We start from the raw sequence: 17,715 nt of genomic DNA, 5'->3' as shown, positions 1-17,715 counted from the left end.
GTTCTGTTGTGTCTGATTGCTACTGAGTCTTATCATGGGCTCGCTTCATCTCTATTTTAATAGAGTACAAGTTATTTTTTTAGTTTCAGTTTTATCTGAGGCTATTTTACCTTGTTAATAAGTTTTTATTTTAAAAAATTGATATAAAATTTCGGATGTAATTAATGTTTGTTTTTATCGTTATGTGATTTTGTTGTTCGTCTGTAGTCTTGACTTGCTTTTTTAATAATGGATAATCTAATAAATCCAAGGCGGCATTTTTACTCCACTTAGTTTTTTTGCGTTGGAGGCGATCTCTTTGTTCATTCACATTTTTTTTGAAAAATAATTGAATCTTTTGGGTTTTTTTTATCTCTTCCTCATTTGGTAGCCGAAGTTGCGAGAACCGATTGATCATTCAAGTTACAGCGCTTTTTCAAAACTAGTTAGAGTGGAAAAATTGATACTGTGAAAATTCATCAAATTCAAAAATGTTGATGAGCGGGGTCGGAACTTTATGCGAGAACGCTCATTACCGAGCCTCCTTGTAGTTTTATTGCCAGCTCCCATTTTCCATTTTTGCAATGCAACCAATAACTGTTATTATATCTTTAAAACGTCAACTATAACACGAAAAGTTGTTTATTAATTGCAAACTGTGTTTATGGTATAACTGGATGAAATCACAGACTCATTGACGGTATGAGTCAGACCCTGTGTGGATTGCTAACAGGAGTCATATCGCAAACCACAATTTTTGTCAAATTTTGTCATCAATGATCAAGAACAGACATAATGTTAACCCTCATTTAAGTCGTTGTTACATTTTAAATTGTAACTTACATTGTAACGTTGTTAAATTTTGACATACAGAAATTTGTTGTAATCCAAACTATTATCATGGTGCAAAATCGCTATAAGGTGGCGGGGCTACAAAAACTTGCTTTAGATTAATAGTGAAAAAGATTCGTGTCTCTAAAAAACCTGACAAAAATCTTAATTTTGAACATGCGTTTAAACATGCGTTTCATCTAAATCGCGAATATGCGTTTATAGAAAAGTTTGGCAATAAATGATTACAAATAAGAACTATGAAAAATTGAAAAATTGAACCAACCTCTGGCATCGGCTAAGGTGAAACGTGTTAAAAAATCTTCACTATACGGGGGACAAGTTATAAAGAAAAAAGGCGATTCCAATGTGACTTATTGAGGTGTTTTCAACAATGAAATTAGTAATCACATTCCTCTTAGTTTTTTTGTTAAGTTGTACACGTAAAACAGCAACTTAGTGAATTTCCTACTTCTGTAAATGATTCGAGAAACAAAATGACGCATCCAAATTTTTTTGCTTGACAATTAGTGATTTCGAAGTTTATGTCTTACATAGTTGAAGGGAGCGTTTTTAAATGCACCATGCTTTCTTCGTCTCAAGCTAAACTGTTTCCAGACAAAAACTCGTCACCTGTAAAGTAAACTTTCGTTAAAGCAAAAGTGTTGAGCTCTGATATGACAACCATAATTTTGAAGAATTCTTAGGGATTTTTAGGGAAAAATAGATTTCTTTTATTTAGATTCCTCCTGTGAGCCGGATACAAAAAGAACAAATCAACGTTTGTCGTTTGGGTGACCAACTTTTAGTCAATCCAAAAACATTACAACGGAAATCAACGCAAATAATTCTGTCGCGCTTTGGCTTTCAAAGTTATGACTTGTTTAAACAGTGCAGAATCTTTTGCTATTTTTGCGTTATAACAAGGAGGCACACTAATGTGCGTTTGGCCATAATATTTCAATTCCGCTCATCTACTTTTTTGCTCAGCTATCTAAGAAATGAGAACGATATAGAAAGGTTTCAAAAGTTCACATGTTGTTCGAAAATAGTTGGCGTATGAGTTACAAAATATAATTTGAAACACGAACACTGCATGAATTAAGTAACGCCGCATTAGAGGGCCGATGATGTACAAAAGCTTAGAAACATTTTCAAAATAGCATCAAATAAATTCACATTAAAGAATAACATGGGATGTACTTCAGCACAAAAATATCGGATCTGTCTTTAATGAGAGTAGGTAACAATTCGACTAGAAAATTAAAGTTCAAAGTTCAACTGCCAAAATAAAAAAAAGTTTCTATTTTTAAAACAATTAATATCAAAATCATAAGAACCGTTAGCTATCAGCTAAAGCTATAAACTAATTTCAATTTTATCTCCACAGGAGGATGTATTTGGAGCTGTGATTGTCCAATGTATGTCTTGCGACTACAAAAAGAACAGCAAAACGAGCAAACACCAAAAATGTAAATAAACCTTGCACACACACGGCAACACAGGCTCTCTGACAATAAAATTAAAAAAAAATGTTATATTTGTTCAATTGCGTCTTCTGTTGAAGCTATTAGGACCCTTCATTGATGTTGCAATGTTGTATTGTGACAAGACAACACAAACCATATAAAATTCAAAAAGTTTTGAGGAAAACTCTTAGAATCAAAGCCAAAAAATCAATAATCAAAACACAGAAATGCTATCAAAATGAAATTTTCATCAGAAAAACATCCGACCCGTTGCTACTGAGCTACAAGTAGACAGAAACAGGAAAAAAGTATTGCATAGTTCAAATGTCCTTAAATATATCGAAAAACAAGTATATTCAAAGTCATAAAAGCATTAGGTATCTGCTGTAAAATTTACATGGGGTCACACAAACAACTTAAGAAAGGCAATTTTATCAAAAATTACATCTAATTAAAGCAAAAGACAAGAAATTGTTTAAAAAATAGAAAAAAAATCGTCGAAGCCATAAATACCATTAGTTTTTCTCTTCTATAGAGAAATTGGTTTTAAAAGAATCAATATATCAACAAAAATGGTCCAATTTTGGAAAATCAATGATTCAATTAATTAGGCGAAAAAACCCGGCATATTTGTTATTCTCATGAGAAGTGGAAATGAAAATAAAGTTCTTTTGGGTTTATTCAAGATTGTGTCATATGTTTTTATGCCTGCACTTCGGCAAGTTTAAAAAAAGTGAGCTCAGGAAATGTATTTGTGCTATTTCTCATTAGGAAAGTCTAAAATTGAAAAAAATGTCAAATATGTGAGCTGCAAAGTAAGATAAACACTTCTTTTCTCAGTGTGTAATGCATTTCAGATCATAAAGATAACTCTTTGATCAATTATTTTTTGACTCAAATTCGCGGTAACTTCTTCTTAGGAGATAGAAAATTTTGTCTGGCGCATCAGATATTCGATAAATACAGAACTGATCTTGCATAGTGTTTATCCAATTGCGTATAGTGTTTGGGATTGATCTTTTGAGATGCTTTGAATGGTAAAATTTTTGTTCATTTACGTTAACCTTCTGGATAATTCAATCTGAAATTTATTACAGATGGCAAATGCTCACGGATCAGGAAAATTTAATTCCTTTTTAATGAAAAAAAGCTCCTCAAAGAGCAAGCTCCTCAAAAATTGTGATAATTTTTAATTCTCAACATTGTTATTTGAAATTTTAACAGAATTGTACATTAAATATTTTGGTTTTTTCGCTTGACATTTACGTTGCTACGAAATGCTGAATTAAATGTAATGACAATACCTTGCCTTGAAATGAGAGCTCTTTCACTCCGTGTCCGGACAAAACAGTCCCAGACAAAACAGTCCCGGTCAAAACAGTCCCAAATTGCAAATTATTCCCGGAAAAAACGTTCCCAAACAAAATAGTCCCAAGAAAGCAGAGAAAATATTCCCAAATAAATATGGAAACAACTGTAAATGTTATCTCCGAGCAATTAACAAATGTAATCTATGAGTTTAGCTTCTAAATATATTGTATTGAATTGATATGAATTAATTTTAAACCAAAAACTTGTTTCAAAATACATAATTCAGCATAAACTATGTAGTGAATTAACTTAATATTTGTTTAATGAAATACAATCATATATAAATGACTTTTTTTTAATATGCCTAACTCTATCTTCAGTTAAGACTGTTTTGTCTGGGATTGTTCTGCCTGTTTTTTGGGACTATTTTGTCTGGGAATATTTTGCTAATCGGGACTGTTGTGTCTGCGACTGTTTTGTCTGTTCAACCTTCCACTCACTTAAAATTAGAAATCTTGTTCTTGAGGCGACATTCTTATAATCCGCCCTTCTTTGCAAGATGCTACTCACTACAATGCATAAAAAAGTATTGTGATTTTTAAACTCTACTGAAACACGAGGAATCATTTTTATTAGTTACTGTATTATTACAGCTCTTCGTGTGTTTCCCGCCCGAAATTGGTGGCGCCACTATTGATAAACAAATGCAGTTCTCTCAGGACTTCATTTAGACTTAGTTCTCCATCTTTGTTAGTGTCCGCTTCCCGAATTAGAAATTCAGCCTCGGCTTTGTGAGGGTTAAACTCATTAGGGGCAATCCACTCTTTCACTTCGTTCTTGTCTAATTTGCCATCTCCGTTTTTGTCACGCGTGTTGAAAAAGAAGTCATACTCTCGGCTCGTGACGTCATTTCGAGTAACGTCATCCCCTTAAAAGTGAAACGTCGATTTTACAGTTAAGTTAGTGTGCCAAACAAATGTATAAATGTCTTAAACAAAAAAAAAGATGTCTTAAACATTGTATTCTTGGATATCTTATGACTTTATATTGTTCCTTGATCTTTTAATTTTTGTTAAAGACAGCTAGAATTTCTTAACTCTGAACTCTATCATCACAAAATCATCACTTCTTAACTCTGGCGCTGAAATGGTCTTTACTACCCTAGTCGAAAGCAAGAGCTACTATTACATGGTTCTAAAAGATCAAGGAACAATATAAAGTAAGAGTACAAAACAAAAAGAAAAGCTCAAAAATCAATGTTGCAAAAATCGTAGTGTAATTATTGACTATTGTTTCCGAATTGAATGGAACATCGTATGATTTAAACGTAAAATTGCAGTGCCTTGAATGATAGCGGTCAAGTACTCATCCACTGAGAGATGCTGATCAGAATCAGAGTCCAACTCTCCCAGTGTCTCCTCCACCATGTGATAATGCATGTGTGAAAACATTTCCGGCATTGCAAACGCCCTGAATTCGTCCAGAGTTAGACTCTCGTCATGATCCAAATCAGCAACCTGGAGTTTCAAAAGGTAGCATGCTTTTTTCGTATGAAATGGTCAGTTTGTGTTGATTGCCTTGGGATCCCTCCTTAAAACCTGATCCACCAAAAATGATGTGAAAAAGTCAAACGCTTACTCGGCGCAAACTATAGAGACTCTTGATGAAGTCGACCAAGGTCCCATAATGGGAAAAAAATTCGCAGATCACTAAACAGCTGTGCCCAACCCAAAATGTAAGACTGCAATTTTGCCTTCTACTGTTCTTTTTTGCTGTGAAATATTTTCGAAAAAATATACAAAAGTTAGCAAATATTTTCAACTAGCTATAAGAGTAAAGATACGCTGAACCAAGCAAGTTAAAACACAAAATTTTGCTGTTGATGCATATTTTGGAATGAGGTTTAAATTTCAGACGTTCATATATAAATATTTTTTCAGAGGTTTAAAGATATAAACCGGTGGATTACCTTTTACATAAAAAATTGAGTTTGAATAGCCCATTCCACTATGTCAAGCAATTCTCAATTTTCCGATGTGTTTTGTTTTTTATTCAGCATGAATATTTTTTGAGTGAACAAGATTCGCAGGATTTGAAGGTCGCGGCACGTTAATCTATGTGTCTGAATCCTATTAGGCATTCTGTTGAGCTGGTGTTCTTTTTTCCATTAAAACAGTTGACTAGGAGTCTCCAAATAGTTTTTTAATTTGGAATATTTTATATGTACAATTCATAACTACCACTTATTTTTGTTAATTGATAGATTACTCTACAAAACAGTATGAACACTTGGTTTTTAACAATTGAGAGATTTCTGTGAATATCATTATCACCGAAAACAAAAAATTCCAAAAAAGTCTCCAAGTGTATGTATTGAGACCAGATAAATACCCAAATAACAATTTGGGTATATTCCTGAACGTTTTCATCAAATTGAGTAAAAGATATTCTAATTTATGCAACCCGGGAACGATCGAGTTTTTTTGCCAGAGTGGATGGCAATTTAATTTAACAAGGAGGCTCGGTAATGTGCGATCGCACATAAGGTTCCGACCCAGCTTATCCACAATTTTGGCATAATTGTCTACCAAATGAGGAACAGATAGAAAGCACCAAAAATTCAAGTATTCTTCAAAAAAACTGGTATATGAACAAAAAGATAGCCTCTAAAGCCAATAACTCAGTAGAGTATAAATTGATGCATTAGATTAATCAAACAGCATAAACAAACATCAAAAATGTACGTCCGTTTTAAAGAACAAAACTTAATAACAAAATCAAAATAGCGTCAGATAAAACTGAAACTAAACAAAGTAACTTGTAATTCACCAGAAAAACTATGGGACTAGTCCAGGCTTGGTAACAAGGCTTAGTAACAACCAGACAAAAAAGAACAAAAACAGTAAATATGAAAAATTCGCATTTTTTTTAAAAGCATTCAATTCCAAAGCAATGAAAATCATTAGAAATCAACTAAGATATCCCAAAAGTCCACAATTACCAAAATTTCTAAAGATGAGAATTAAAAACTGTCGGTATTCAGTTTTTATGCGGTTACAAAAGGAACAACAAATAGACAACAAACAAAAAATCAGTTAATTTTTTCCAGAAAACGCTTTTGAAGCCGTAAAGCCATAATTTGGCCCTCAAAATAAGTTCGATTGCACTCTTTTCGGACAACGATAATGTATTATGTGACCTCTCTTTATTGAAACCAGTTAACAAACAGACAAAAAAGAACAAAAAGGCAAAATTAATTAACACTTGTTTTTCCGAATAGAGAATTTTTTCCAGAGACATGAAAGCCCTTAATTTAAAAATTAAATGATTTAATAGGTTCGTTCATTCTTCCAAAAGAAGCTCTTGAGACCTGCCATTGACCAAAATAAATCTTACGTCTACAAAAAAGACGTAAAATATGACAAAAATCAAAAATTAATTTATTTTTTTTTTCGTTAAAAACCCGTGTCTTTTTTTGTTAAAAACACAAAGTCATAAAAAACTCTTTAAAAACATTATATTTTGTAGCACCAATCCCTTTGATATCTTCTTCTGACACCAATATTGTCATATTTGGCCTAATTTACCATACTATTTAACAAACAGACAATAAAAGGAACGAAATTGCGAAACTGAAAAAGTGTTTTCTTTTGGAAAATAATTGTTTTCAAAGTCATGAAAGCCATTAGCTATCTACTAATATCCGAATATAGGTCCATCTGTTTTTCAAGGCAAAAGCAATGAAACCGGATCATTGTACATTTTCAAACGACCAAAAAGACAAAATAAAAACGACAGTTAAAGAAAAAATTTAAAAAAAATTCAATTAAATTTTTCAAGAGGGTATTGTCGAAGCCATTAAAACCAGAGTCTATAGGTTAAGCATACTCATAATATCAATTGAGTATATTTTGAACGGCAATAATAAGATATATGAACTGTCAAAAACGTAATAAAGTGACAAAACTAGAAAACGTGAAAAAATGGGCAAATATCTGAAAATAAAAAAAATGTGAAATCTACTAGTATCAAAGCCAAAAAACCATTAATTAAGGTGTAAAACCGCAATGAAGATTGAATTTGAATTCAGTAGAAAATCGATGCATTCTTTAATTCTTGACACTAAGCTATAAGTTGACCAAATTAATCGAAAAATGGTGGCAATTATGAATACGCCATTATTTATTTAAAAACCAAAAAATTTTAAAAAGTCAAAATTACAATAAGCTTTCAAATAATAAAATAGATACAATAATTTGCACTTAATTAGGAAGCGAATTGGACCTATCACTAGGGAGCTTTGATTTGAAATATTCTGTTATTTGATTAATATATAAAAACGATCGATTTTTTATAAAAAAAAAGACCGACTGATTACAATCCGATTTTTGGATTGTAACAGTCCAGGATTGATCCATAACTTTGACGCCTTTTTCAGTCTACACAGATTGTGTTAGTGGTGTTTGGGTATGTACTTCCTGCAAATTTAATCAAACTGGACTAAAATCTTATTTCGTGCTGTTTTTGATGAAAAAGTCTGATTTTTGAAATATTTAGCCAAAATTTTTGATAAAAAAAATTATTAAAATAGCCGACAATATTTTTTGTCTTTAAAAATCAAATCAACAATCTTTTTCTGAAAAAAATTTGACATATTTTAGCAAAATTAGCGAAATTTTAGTCAAAAACTCCGGAAAATGTGAATAAAATCAACGGAATTCACTCTGTTTTCTCAAAAGTTTAAACCTCGATAACTTCCTATGAAAAACGAAAATCAAAAAAAACTTTTTAATTTCATTTTCTACGCTGGAAAAATTTTCCAATGATACCAGTGTCAACTCTCTACGATGAATATATCGATCGGCCGAAATTGTCTGAACAAAGAAAACCCATTTGAGAATATAGTCCCCCCCACAAAAAATTCTGGTCATCTGTTACATTGGCGTGTTCTTTGTCATCTGTCCTTGGAACGCCTTGCCTCAGCGAGGAGGAACTGAACACCAGATTTTGTCCTATAACCAGAGCATTAAATGTACGTCTATTTATTAGCACTAAAAAGCACTGAACACTCGCGATAACACCTATTTCTCACTGGTGGAAGTCTGCCTTTTTTAGGCAAAGACACGTTCTATATTCGTCTGCAAAACTTTTGCACGGAGTTATGAGCTGAAGCAATTTGTTTGAATTGGCTTACGGATTAAGTAGATAAATGAAAAAGACGCCGGCCAGCCGGTAAAACAGCGCATAAATAGCCGTGACGTATGTTTGATAGTCGAAAAACTCAAGCAAGGGTTTACTATGCCAACACTAAGAGTTAATTACGATTTTACTAAGATTTTACTACTAAGATTTTACTCAACCAAGGGTTTACTATGCCAACACTAAGATTTAAGAACTCCAATAAAATTCTGAGAGGGTCGCATATTCCACTGTCTTTCAAACGTGTTCTGAGTCGCTCGTCCAGCCAGTCTTAAATCTTTTCCTGGTCCTCCCAGAACCTTATTCTAGGGTGCAGGATGTAACCGATTAATTTGAAATACATGATGCATATCAGTAAAAGAGAAGTTTTAAGTTTTGTTGTTATCATGGGGTGATTTTCGCTCATTCTTTCGGTCCTAAATGCACAATATCTATTATTACTAAGAAAAACCGAAGCTATATTATTTCTGAATAAAAAGCGTTTATAATTTTTAAATCGTCATAATTCTCCTTTTTTCTGGTTTCTGGAAAAATCAAACTAAATGGGTGACCGCTCTTTACCTTTTGATTTGCTCATTTGCTTTTGCTTTATTGTTGCAATGATCAGCGGCATTATCTGTAGCATGAAAGTCTTGAATAAAGCATACTGTTGACTGTCCGATTACTAATAGTTCGGATAATTGTATTACCTGAAAACGAGCCCTATCAGCTTTGAACGCTTTCTCCAAATCTCTGAACTGTTCTTGTGTATAGTTTTTGGGGTCAGGGCCTTCGTTTTCGTCGTCTGAGATGACGGAAAAGGTCAATGACCTAAACTCCCACCATGATACCTGGCCATTACCGTCTCTGTCCAGAAAATTGAATCTAAATTTTACAGCGTGTTCCGATGTCCGATTATGCACTAAATCGATCCAAACTTTAAGTTCATCAGTATCAATTACTGCGTTTTCATTGGAGTCAATTTTGCGATACATTTGCATCATAACGGCAATTTTTCCTTCTTGCGTCATTTCATTCAGTGGTACCGATGACGATTTTTCTGGATTGTTCACTCGCGCAGTTGCTAAAGTAAAGATAGCCACTAAGCTGACAAGTTTGAGCCAAAAGTTTTCCGGGAGCATATTTGCGGTGGTCGCGAACTCAAAACTTTTTAAACGATATTGCTTAAAATATATTTAGAAAGTTACTAGTTCGTAAAAATTAGAACTTTCAAAGTGAAATATTTCCTGTCGTGAAATACTGAAAGTGTTGAAATGTTTGAGAAGCAATTAGATGGATATTTAAGTTGCCATCTGAACATATTTGTATAGGTTTACAGAGTTTGTGTGTATCCCACGGAAGAAAGACTTCAGAAAGAAGAATCCGCCGAAATGTATAGCTCTCCAACTATTTATCCAATACTTAGTAATCTGTTCCCGAAACACCAGAGCAATGAACGAGGCTGAAGTTTTCGCTAATGATTCGACAATTAATATCACATGCGATTTGGTGACGACCACTTTTGAAGACGCCCTATATTAAAGTAATACACACTAATAAATGACTAGTAAATGACCCTTGTGAATGACTGTCTATCCTCTGATCATGAGCGATGCCATGTCGGAATCCTTATGATTATCAACTTACAAGCACACTATTGACCCATTCACTTCACCATTAACGACAAAAATCTGATGTAGTTTTTGAATAGCTCCTCAAAATATCCGGAAACCTATGGCAGCGTTACAAACAATGTCAACTAAGCATCATTAAAAAATCGAATGAAGCCCTCAACACGAAGTCTTTTCTATCCAGTAGTGATACATGCCCTCAAAATCTCAATATCTGTAGTCATCATTTGTAGCGCTGCTATGATGCTGCTTTTGCTAGTAATCTAAAAGGCAACCGCTGAAAACTAAGCAATTTTTTTTGCTGTCAGTTTTAATTAACATTTAATCAGTGGGATGCAATAGTCCAACAGATAAACTAAAAACTCGATTGGGTTGGTTCATTAGGCCAAATTCAAGATCCGATTGTGTGGGTCGAAAGGCAACTACACTTCTATCTCAATTAATCAATCGTTTTGTGAGATGTACTGCTGATTTATTTGTCAATATTAACCATAAATTTTAGAACCAAGAAACTTACCAATTGCTTAGTGCCTAAAAATAATCTATAATTGAAAAGGAAAATTTTCGAAAATATAATTATGCGTAAAAATTTTGAAATTAATGTACTTTTAATGATTTGTTCTATTTATACATGTTTAAAAATTAGTTGATTCAAAAACACGACATCACGATAAGCAATGATTGCCTCATAATGAACAGGACAAAGTATCATACCAATTTATCATACAGGCTAATGCAAAAACAGCATATTAAACAAAGTTTCTTGGAAGATATTGAGTTTTGTCTCTATGCGTCTAATGATAGGTAAATTTGAAAAAACTCTGAACGGTGTAACTGTTCTTCAAAATAAAAATTTATTTTTCAAAAAAATCTGTCAAATTGGCCAGAGTTTACGATTGACCGACATCTAAATTGCATAAACTTACTGGAAAAGTTCATTTGTTGGATGGTTTTTATTACTTCTACTCGTCATTTCTGTTCAATTTTACGTTAGTCGGGTAAACCTACAGTTCTCATATGCAGAGGCACCTTTATTCTCTTGTTTTAATTTCTGATTCATTTATCAATGTATTCTGGAAATGCATTGAGTTCCAATGGATTGCAGCTTGATAAAATTTTCCAAAAAATTATGAAATTCTTCCTGCCTTGAAACATCTTTCCCGGATACTGATAAAAACTTTAAAAATCAAAAAACATAATTGAATTGTTCTGCGATTCAAGTAAGGATAATGAGTGTAGTCGAAAATGGGTGAAAAAAAAGTAATTCAAATTCAGATTTTTTCTTTGTATCGGCAGAAAAACAATTGTCCAACAACCAGAGCAATGCCCATGAAAGCTTTAATCTAGAAAAATAACTTTTAACATCAGCTCAACATTTTTGTCACCTTTTTTCTTAAATGATTAAGTGTTCAGGACTACAATAAAAAGACAGTTTGTCAGATTTTTGTTTTTTATTAGGTTTTCTGTCCACTTGTTCAATATTAACTTAGCTAGAGATATATAACCTTGAGCAAAGGAAAAAGGAACTTTATAATGACTTAAGCAGATACCAAATTTCGAGAGTTTAAGAAACCATTAGCTATAGAGTAACGATTGGCGCGCAAGGCTTGTAAGTAAAAGATGATGATTTGAATCCAATAGTGGCCCATTTTCACAGTATTTGCACTTGCTTCGACTTTGCCTGAAACTATAAGAGCTCGTTTACTTGAGGAGCTTTATCTTTTTTATTCTAGGATTGGATATAAGAATGGCAACCTACATTTTATGGTATGATCCTGATGTGAGCCGAGAAAAAGTTTTTCGTTTTGTTTTACCAATACGGTCAGTTGAGATCTGGTGAGGTACACTTATGTGAAAAGATGTTTAAACAATAAAATGTGCTAGATGGGGTTTTTCTTAAGTAAAACACGAATAATTAATTAGTATAGTATCATAATTGAGCAAAAGTGTATTAATTTAATTTTGCAACAACATATTGTTTTGTGTTTTGTCGTCTATTTCAGACCATTTACTCTGTTTCACAGTTGTAGCCTTCATAAAGTCTTATTGTGTTGCTCTAAAACAGTGTGATTTGGTGTAAAAACAACTCTTTACTCGTTTTATCCTTTGTTGTTGCTACCACCCTTTTCCTAATCGCACTGGGAAAACTGATCAAGTTGGGGGCAATTTGAGTTGTGATTGTAAGCAAGCAATCTAGCTCTTCTTCAACCCCTGGGGCATTTAAAGACCGCGGTTTCACTTACTACAATACCCCGGGCACAATGGTAGAGGGATCGAAAGAGAGGGGAGAGGAGAGAAAGAGAGGGTTTTCCTTGCAGTGATTTATAGTTTGTGTTGTGTGTGAGAGATAGAGTTTTGTTTATTATGCTGCGACGCTGCACAAACTTTTCTCTTAGCAAATTGGAAGAGTCCAAAATTTGTATCAGCCTACTTTCGCTCTTTTCAGGCCTCGAAAGAGGGAAAAGTTTGAAATGAGAGGAAAGAATGGAAAGAAAGAGAGAGAGGGAGAGAGTTAAATTAGCCTGTAGTCTGTTTTGCTTCTCATAAATTATTATAAACTGGGTTGTTTATCGAGATTGTTATTATAACTGGCTCATAACCAAAGTTTATACCTAGACTTTTTCCACTTGGCGAACTCACGCTTTCCTCCTTTTTCCGACTTCTTTTAACTTCTCCCGAGAAAAGTCTGTTTAAATTGCCCTGAGCGATAAATTGTGTGTTAGGCCCGCCCTTTAAACTCATATGATCAACGCCAGCCCACCCTCCCCTCCCCCAACCGGGCCAATTTTGACTACAAGTGATCTCATTACAAGCAAATTAAACCCCCAAAACGACATAATTTTGAAGCAACAACAAAATTTGTTCAAATTTTTGCGGCGCCCTCCTTGAAATATTTGTCCGATCTTCACAAAATTTAAATAGATACCTGTGTTTCTTCAGCATTGTGGATTTACAAATGTTTCAAAATAGAGCTGATTATTTCAAATGAGAACTGCCCTTTTTGACCTCATTTTCAATGTTTTAACTACGCTTTTTCGTGCTTTTTGATTCTTTTTGATTCTAGCTACCATAGTAAAGTTGATTCCATCTTTATAGGCATTTGGTATCAAATTATTATTATTAACTTTGCTTTCATTCTTAGGAGGTGAAAAGTTTACAAAATTGTTTTTGTTCTCTTTCGTTTCAATTTTTTAAGGGAATTTTCCTTTTTCTTCCTTTTTAAAAACTTTTTTTTTCTATTATTATATTTTTAAAACTGAAGTTGGTTACCACAAAATTCAAGTTCGTGGTAATTGCAATAACAGTAAAACAATTACCGCTGGGTGTAATTTTAGTTAAGCAGTTAACTGGGTATACTTTCATCAAACTTTGAGAACAAGATAAAATTTGAATTTACAGTTCACAAAAAAATTGATTGATAGGTATTTGAGATGTCACTACACGGGTTTAGCTCAGCGATGCCTGAACACAAAAATCATTGATAGAATTTTTCACGTGAGACGGGGTAACTGAAGCGAAAATACTTCGTCAAATTGCCTCTGAATGATACGAAGTGAGGAATTGAGAGTGAATTGAACATACTCGCTCGAGTGTGATCACATTTTCCGGTTAATTGGGTTTTTTCGGCCTCGAATATACTCGATTACCTCAGCACAGAGGACCCTTCGATCTACCCAGAGATAATTAAGATAATTCTGGGAAGAAATTTTAAAAATTTAACCAAAAAGATCCGACCGCGACAAGCCGCAACCTTGCCTCAAAAGTTATTCACAGTTCACGTAACATACATCAACATTCCGCTCGCTAGAGCTAGCTTCTTTTTTAAGTCTGAAAATGTAGCGAAAGGGGTCGGTTTCTTTATTTATGCTAAGTGAAATGTAGGTTGAAAGTAGCAAGTACACTCGAGTAAATAATTGTTTACAACAAAGTACAGTGGCTGTATAATAATTGTACATGAGTATTCCACTTGAGAGGTGTGGTTGGGGTAGCTGGTTATAAGGAGAGGGCTAAAATGGAAGCAGGCAGGGTGGGACTGGAGGGGGGGGGGCTGGGAAGGGTAGAAGTGTTGCTTCCAAGCGGGAACCGCCTCTTTAATTCACGTTGCGGACGGCCACACAGAGCGCCTTTGATGTGAAATGTATCCCTTTGAAGTTATGTGTGGCTCTTTAATTTCCATTGTTTCATTCCCACTTAATGAGTTAGCCTCAATTGGGTATAATTAGTTTAGAAATTAGTTAGAAATAGTAACAAGGCGAAGAGGAACATCTTTGAACCAGGACAATTTTGGGCATAAGTGTGCCGCCGTGCGCATCCCCCCACCAATCAAGTACAGGTAACACAGCCGGATGATACTCCTTCCTTACCCCTTTCCAGACCCATAAAGAGAAAGTGGGAGCTGGTTTTTAACACAGGGCGTGGTTGTTGTGGATTAGAGTTCCACAGAATGAGACATAGATCATGTCATAAATCAGTCAGCTGTTTTTCTAATCCCAAAATGAGCATCTCTATCAATGGAGTCATTGCTTGAAATTCTTCAAATCAGTCGGATATCAATTTTTTATTTCACATGCAAAGCTAGAGACAGATAGTGCAGAAATGAATTTGTAATTTACGGGACTCTGATCAAGTAACTGAAAAAGTCTGGATTCAGTCCGAGAACCGGGAATTTCTTTTTTTTTCATTATCAATGTGATTATTTGAGCTCTTATGGGTGGTGCAGTGTTTTTCATAGACCGAAACCAGTTTATTGACTATAAAGTGACTATTTTAATTAAATTTAAATAATAACGTTCTCTTGGAAACTTTTTTCCTGCTGTGGGCATTAAAAACATTTTTCAAAAATGATATATATTGAAACTACAAGTCACTGAAACTGAACGAAATAATCAGTTTATCCAAAGTTCACTGTTATAAAAATTAATTTTATTGACCAAAGTTATGAACGTTTTTGTTAGAAAAATTTGCTCAAATCAAATAACGACAAATCACACTCACGACAAACACCGATAAAGAGTATTTGTAGTATTTTCGCTCAATTGCGAGCCAAGAAATTCAGATTCACGCATGCATATTAATTCATTAGATACATGGAATGTTTTCTATGTCCAATCAGATTGTCATTTTTAAGTCATGTTTACGCGACAAGCTGACTTTGATTCATATCCTGAAATTCTACATTCTCTCAGCTTTTTCTCAGCGCAATATTCCGTCAAACTCTTACAGCAAAAACATAAACCGCATAAATAGGCAAATTAGTCGGGGATTTTTTTTGTTAACTTTTACAAATTTTGATCACTCTCCTGATCTTCTCATTAAGCATCGTATCGCTTCAGTCGAATTGTTTAATTCGAAAATTAGTTTAATGAAGTTTCAAACCGATATAAGACACTGGGGAACATCCGAAAATTTCAAAACGTTTACTAGTCACCTAAAAATTGGACAGAACAAGAAAACAAACTTTTATAACATTGATAACGAAAGCAAAACTGAGTAGCAAATCTTTCAGTCTGAAAGACATTTAAAAATAGAACAAATTGCCCTCTTCATTAAGACCTTTAAACAGTAAAATTTGTTTTAGAAAGGTTTTTGCTCAATCAGCACAAGACATTACCAGTTAACAGACAGATAGGAGCGTTCAAATACTATTTTTAGCTCTGAAAAAGCATAAAGAAATACGGATACTCTGATTTATTATTTTAATATTTGACATGTGGATATTTAATCTGTGAGTTTTCATCAGGACAATTTACATGTTTTCGATTTTGTATCTTTCGAAATAATTAATCTCTATGATTCTGGTGACATTAAATAAGTTTGGCTGCATTATTAGTCGAGCTACACTATAAGGTTCGTTTGCAAATTCATGCCATAGTGCCAATTGTTCAATTTGGATGAATGCCAAGGTATTAAAGGCAACGTAATATACATGGTGAAAAATTTTGTGGACTGTGCGTTTAAAAAAATGATATGAACTTGTTCCGACAGAACAGAATGCTCTTTGAAAATATTAAATGATTCTTCCTTTAAGTGACATAGTAAATTAATTTTTGAGCTAAATAGATTTAATTAGATATATTTGTATAATACAACCTCAATTTTATTTTATTTTGCAGTTGTTAGAAAACAACATCTGAAATTTGAAACATGTTTGACAACGATGTATGAATCCCATTGAAAAAAGTCATGAAACGGTTGGTTCGCCAAAATGGTTATAAAAATTAAATGGCAGCCCTCTTTCTGCGAAAGGAAACAATGCAGAACAAGAATTAAGCAAGCCATTTAATTACAAATAACAGATAAAACATAAATTTCACACAAACGCTTATTTTGCTGAATGCAATTTTATAATTTCAACGAGTATTGATTTTTAGCTGCAGGAACATGAAGCTTTCAATAATTCCAAGCTTTCATGAGAGAGATGATTGAAAGCAGATTTTCCCATCAGGGTCATTTTAATCCGTCTGAGCCCATTTATTAATAGATATCGAAGAAAAGAGGGTGATCGAAAAAGTTTTTCTTTCGTTTTGAGCAGAAAACTTTATTGTGCCATTTTTTGGCTGGGCCAAATTATTGATGAAGTAAAAGATTTTGACTAAAAAACTTTTGCTCTTGATGAGGAAATGAGCATTAAGAGAAAAAAAAATTTTAATGCCATCTTTTAACATTGAGATTAGGTAAAACGATTCGTTTTTCGAGATTACGTGTTTTAAAAAGTATTCACTACTACTGTTTTACTTAAATATGACAAAATTTGTTTGATTTACACATTTTTTGATTTACTTTATAATATATCATTAAATTTCTTCAAACTTTTAGAAAACTGTTTTTCAGTTTATAAACAAATTTATACGATTTAGAGATCTTTATTGTTTTTGAAATGTGCCCTTTAAATTTTCGCTTATCTGTAATTACAATATAATTAATTTTTTGTGTTGGTCCCAAGTTTCTGAAGACTTGTTCATGACATTTCAAGTGTCATTTGCATCAAAACAGTTAAAAATCTTTTAAATCAGTTCATAAACTAATGAAAACTTTTTTAAAACCTTTTGCGATTCAGTGAAGATTTGTTTGATGCTATTTCCTATTGCTATTAGAAAAGATGAAATATTCGATCAAATTTTAAAAGATGCCGAATTTTGTTCGCAAAATTTTGGCTAAAAATTTATTGACCTGATGAAAAAAGAACAATTTGACCTTTGATGGCCATTAAAAATAAGCAGCTTAGTCACGCCGAAATGAGTTAATATACCATAGTATTATAGATGTATAGCATTTACTTCATGCAATCTGGTGGCCAGAAGAAAAACCTCATATTG

General features: G+C 33.3%; 1 protein-coding gene across 1 annotated transcript; it reads right to left on the bottom strand.

Moving 5' to 3' along the window:
- Window positions 1-4,105: 4,105 nt before the first annotated feature.
- Window positions 4,106-10,037, bottom strand: LOC142344045 (calumenin-like). The gene is made up of 3 exons (XM_075395515.1): window positions 9,479-10,037; window positions 4,933-5,107; window positions 4,106-4,518 (listed from the first exon to the last, which is right to left on the bottom strand). The coding sequence occupies exons 1-3, from the start codon at window positions 9,908-9,910 to the stop codon at window positions 4,238-4,240; spliced, it is 888 nt and encodes a 295-aa protein (XP_075251630.1). The 5' UTR covers window positions 9,911-10,037; the 3' UTR covers window positions 4,106-4,237.
- Window positions 10,038-17,715: the final 7,678 nt, after the last annotated feature.

This window comes from Convolutriloba macropyga, chromosome 8, assembly GCF_964194025.1.
Source record: "Convolutriloba macropyga chromosome 8, txConMacr16.3, whole genome shotgun sequence".
Lineage (NCBI taxonomy): Eukaryota > Metazoa > Xenacoelomorpha > Acoela > Convolutidae > Convolutriloba > Convolutriloba macropyga.
The sequence above is the reverse complement of the archived record's forward strand: the minus strand, read 5'-3'. Positions and strand labels throughout refer to the sequence as shown.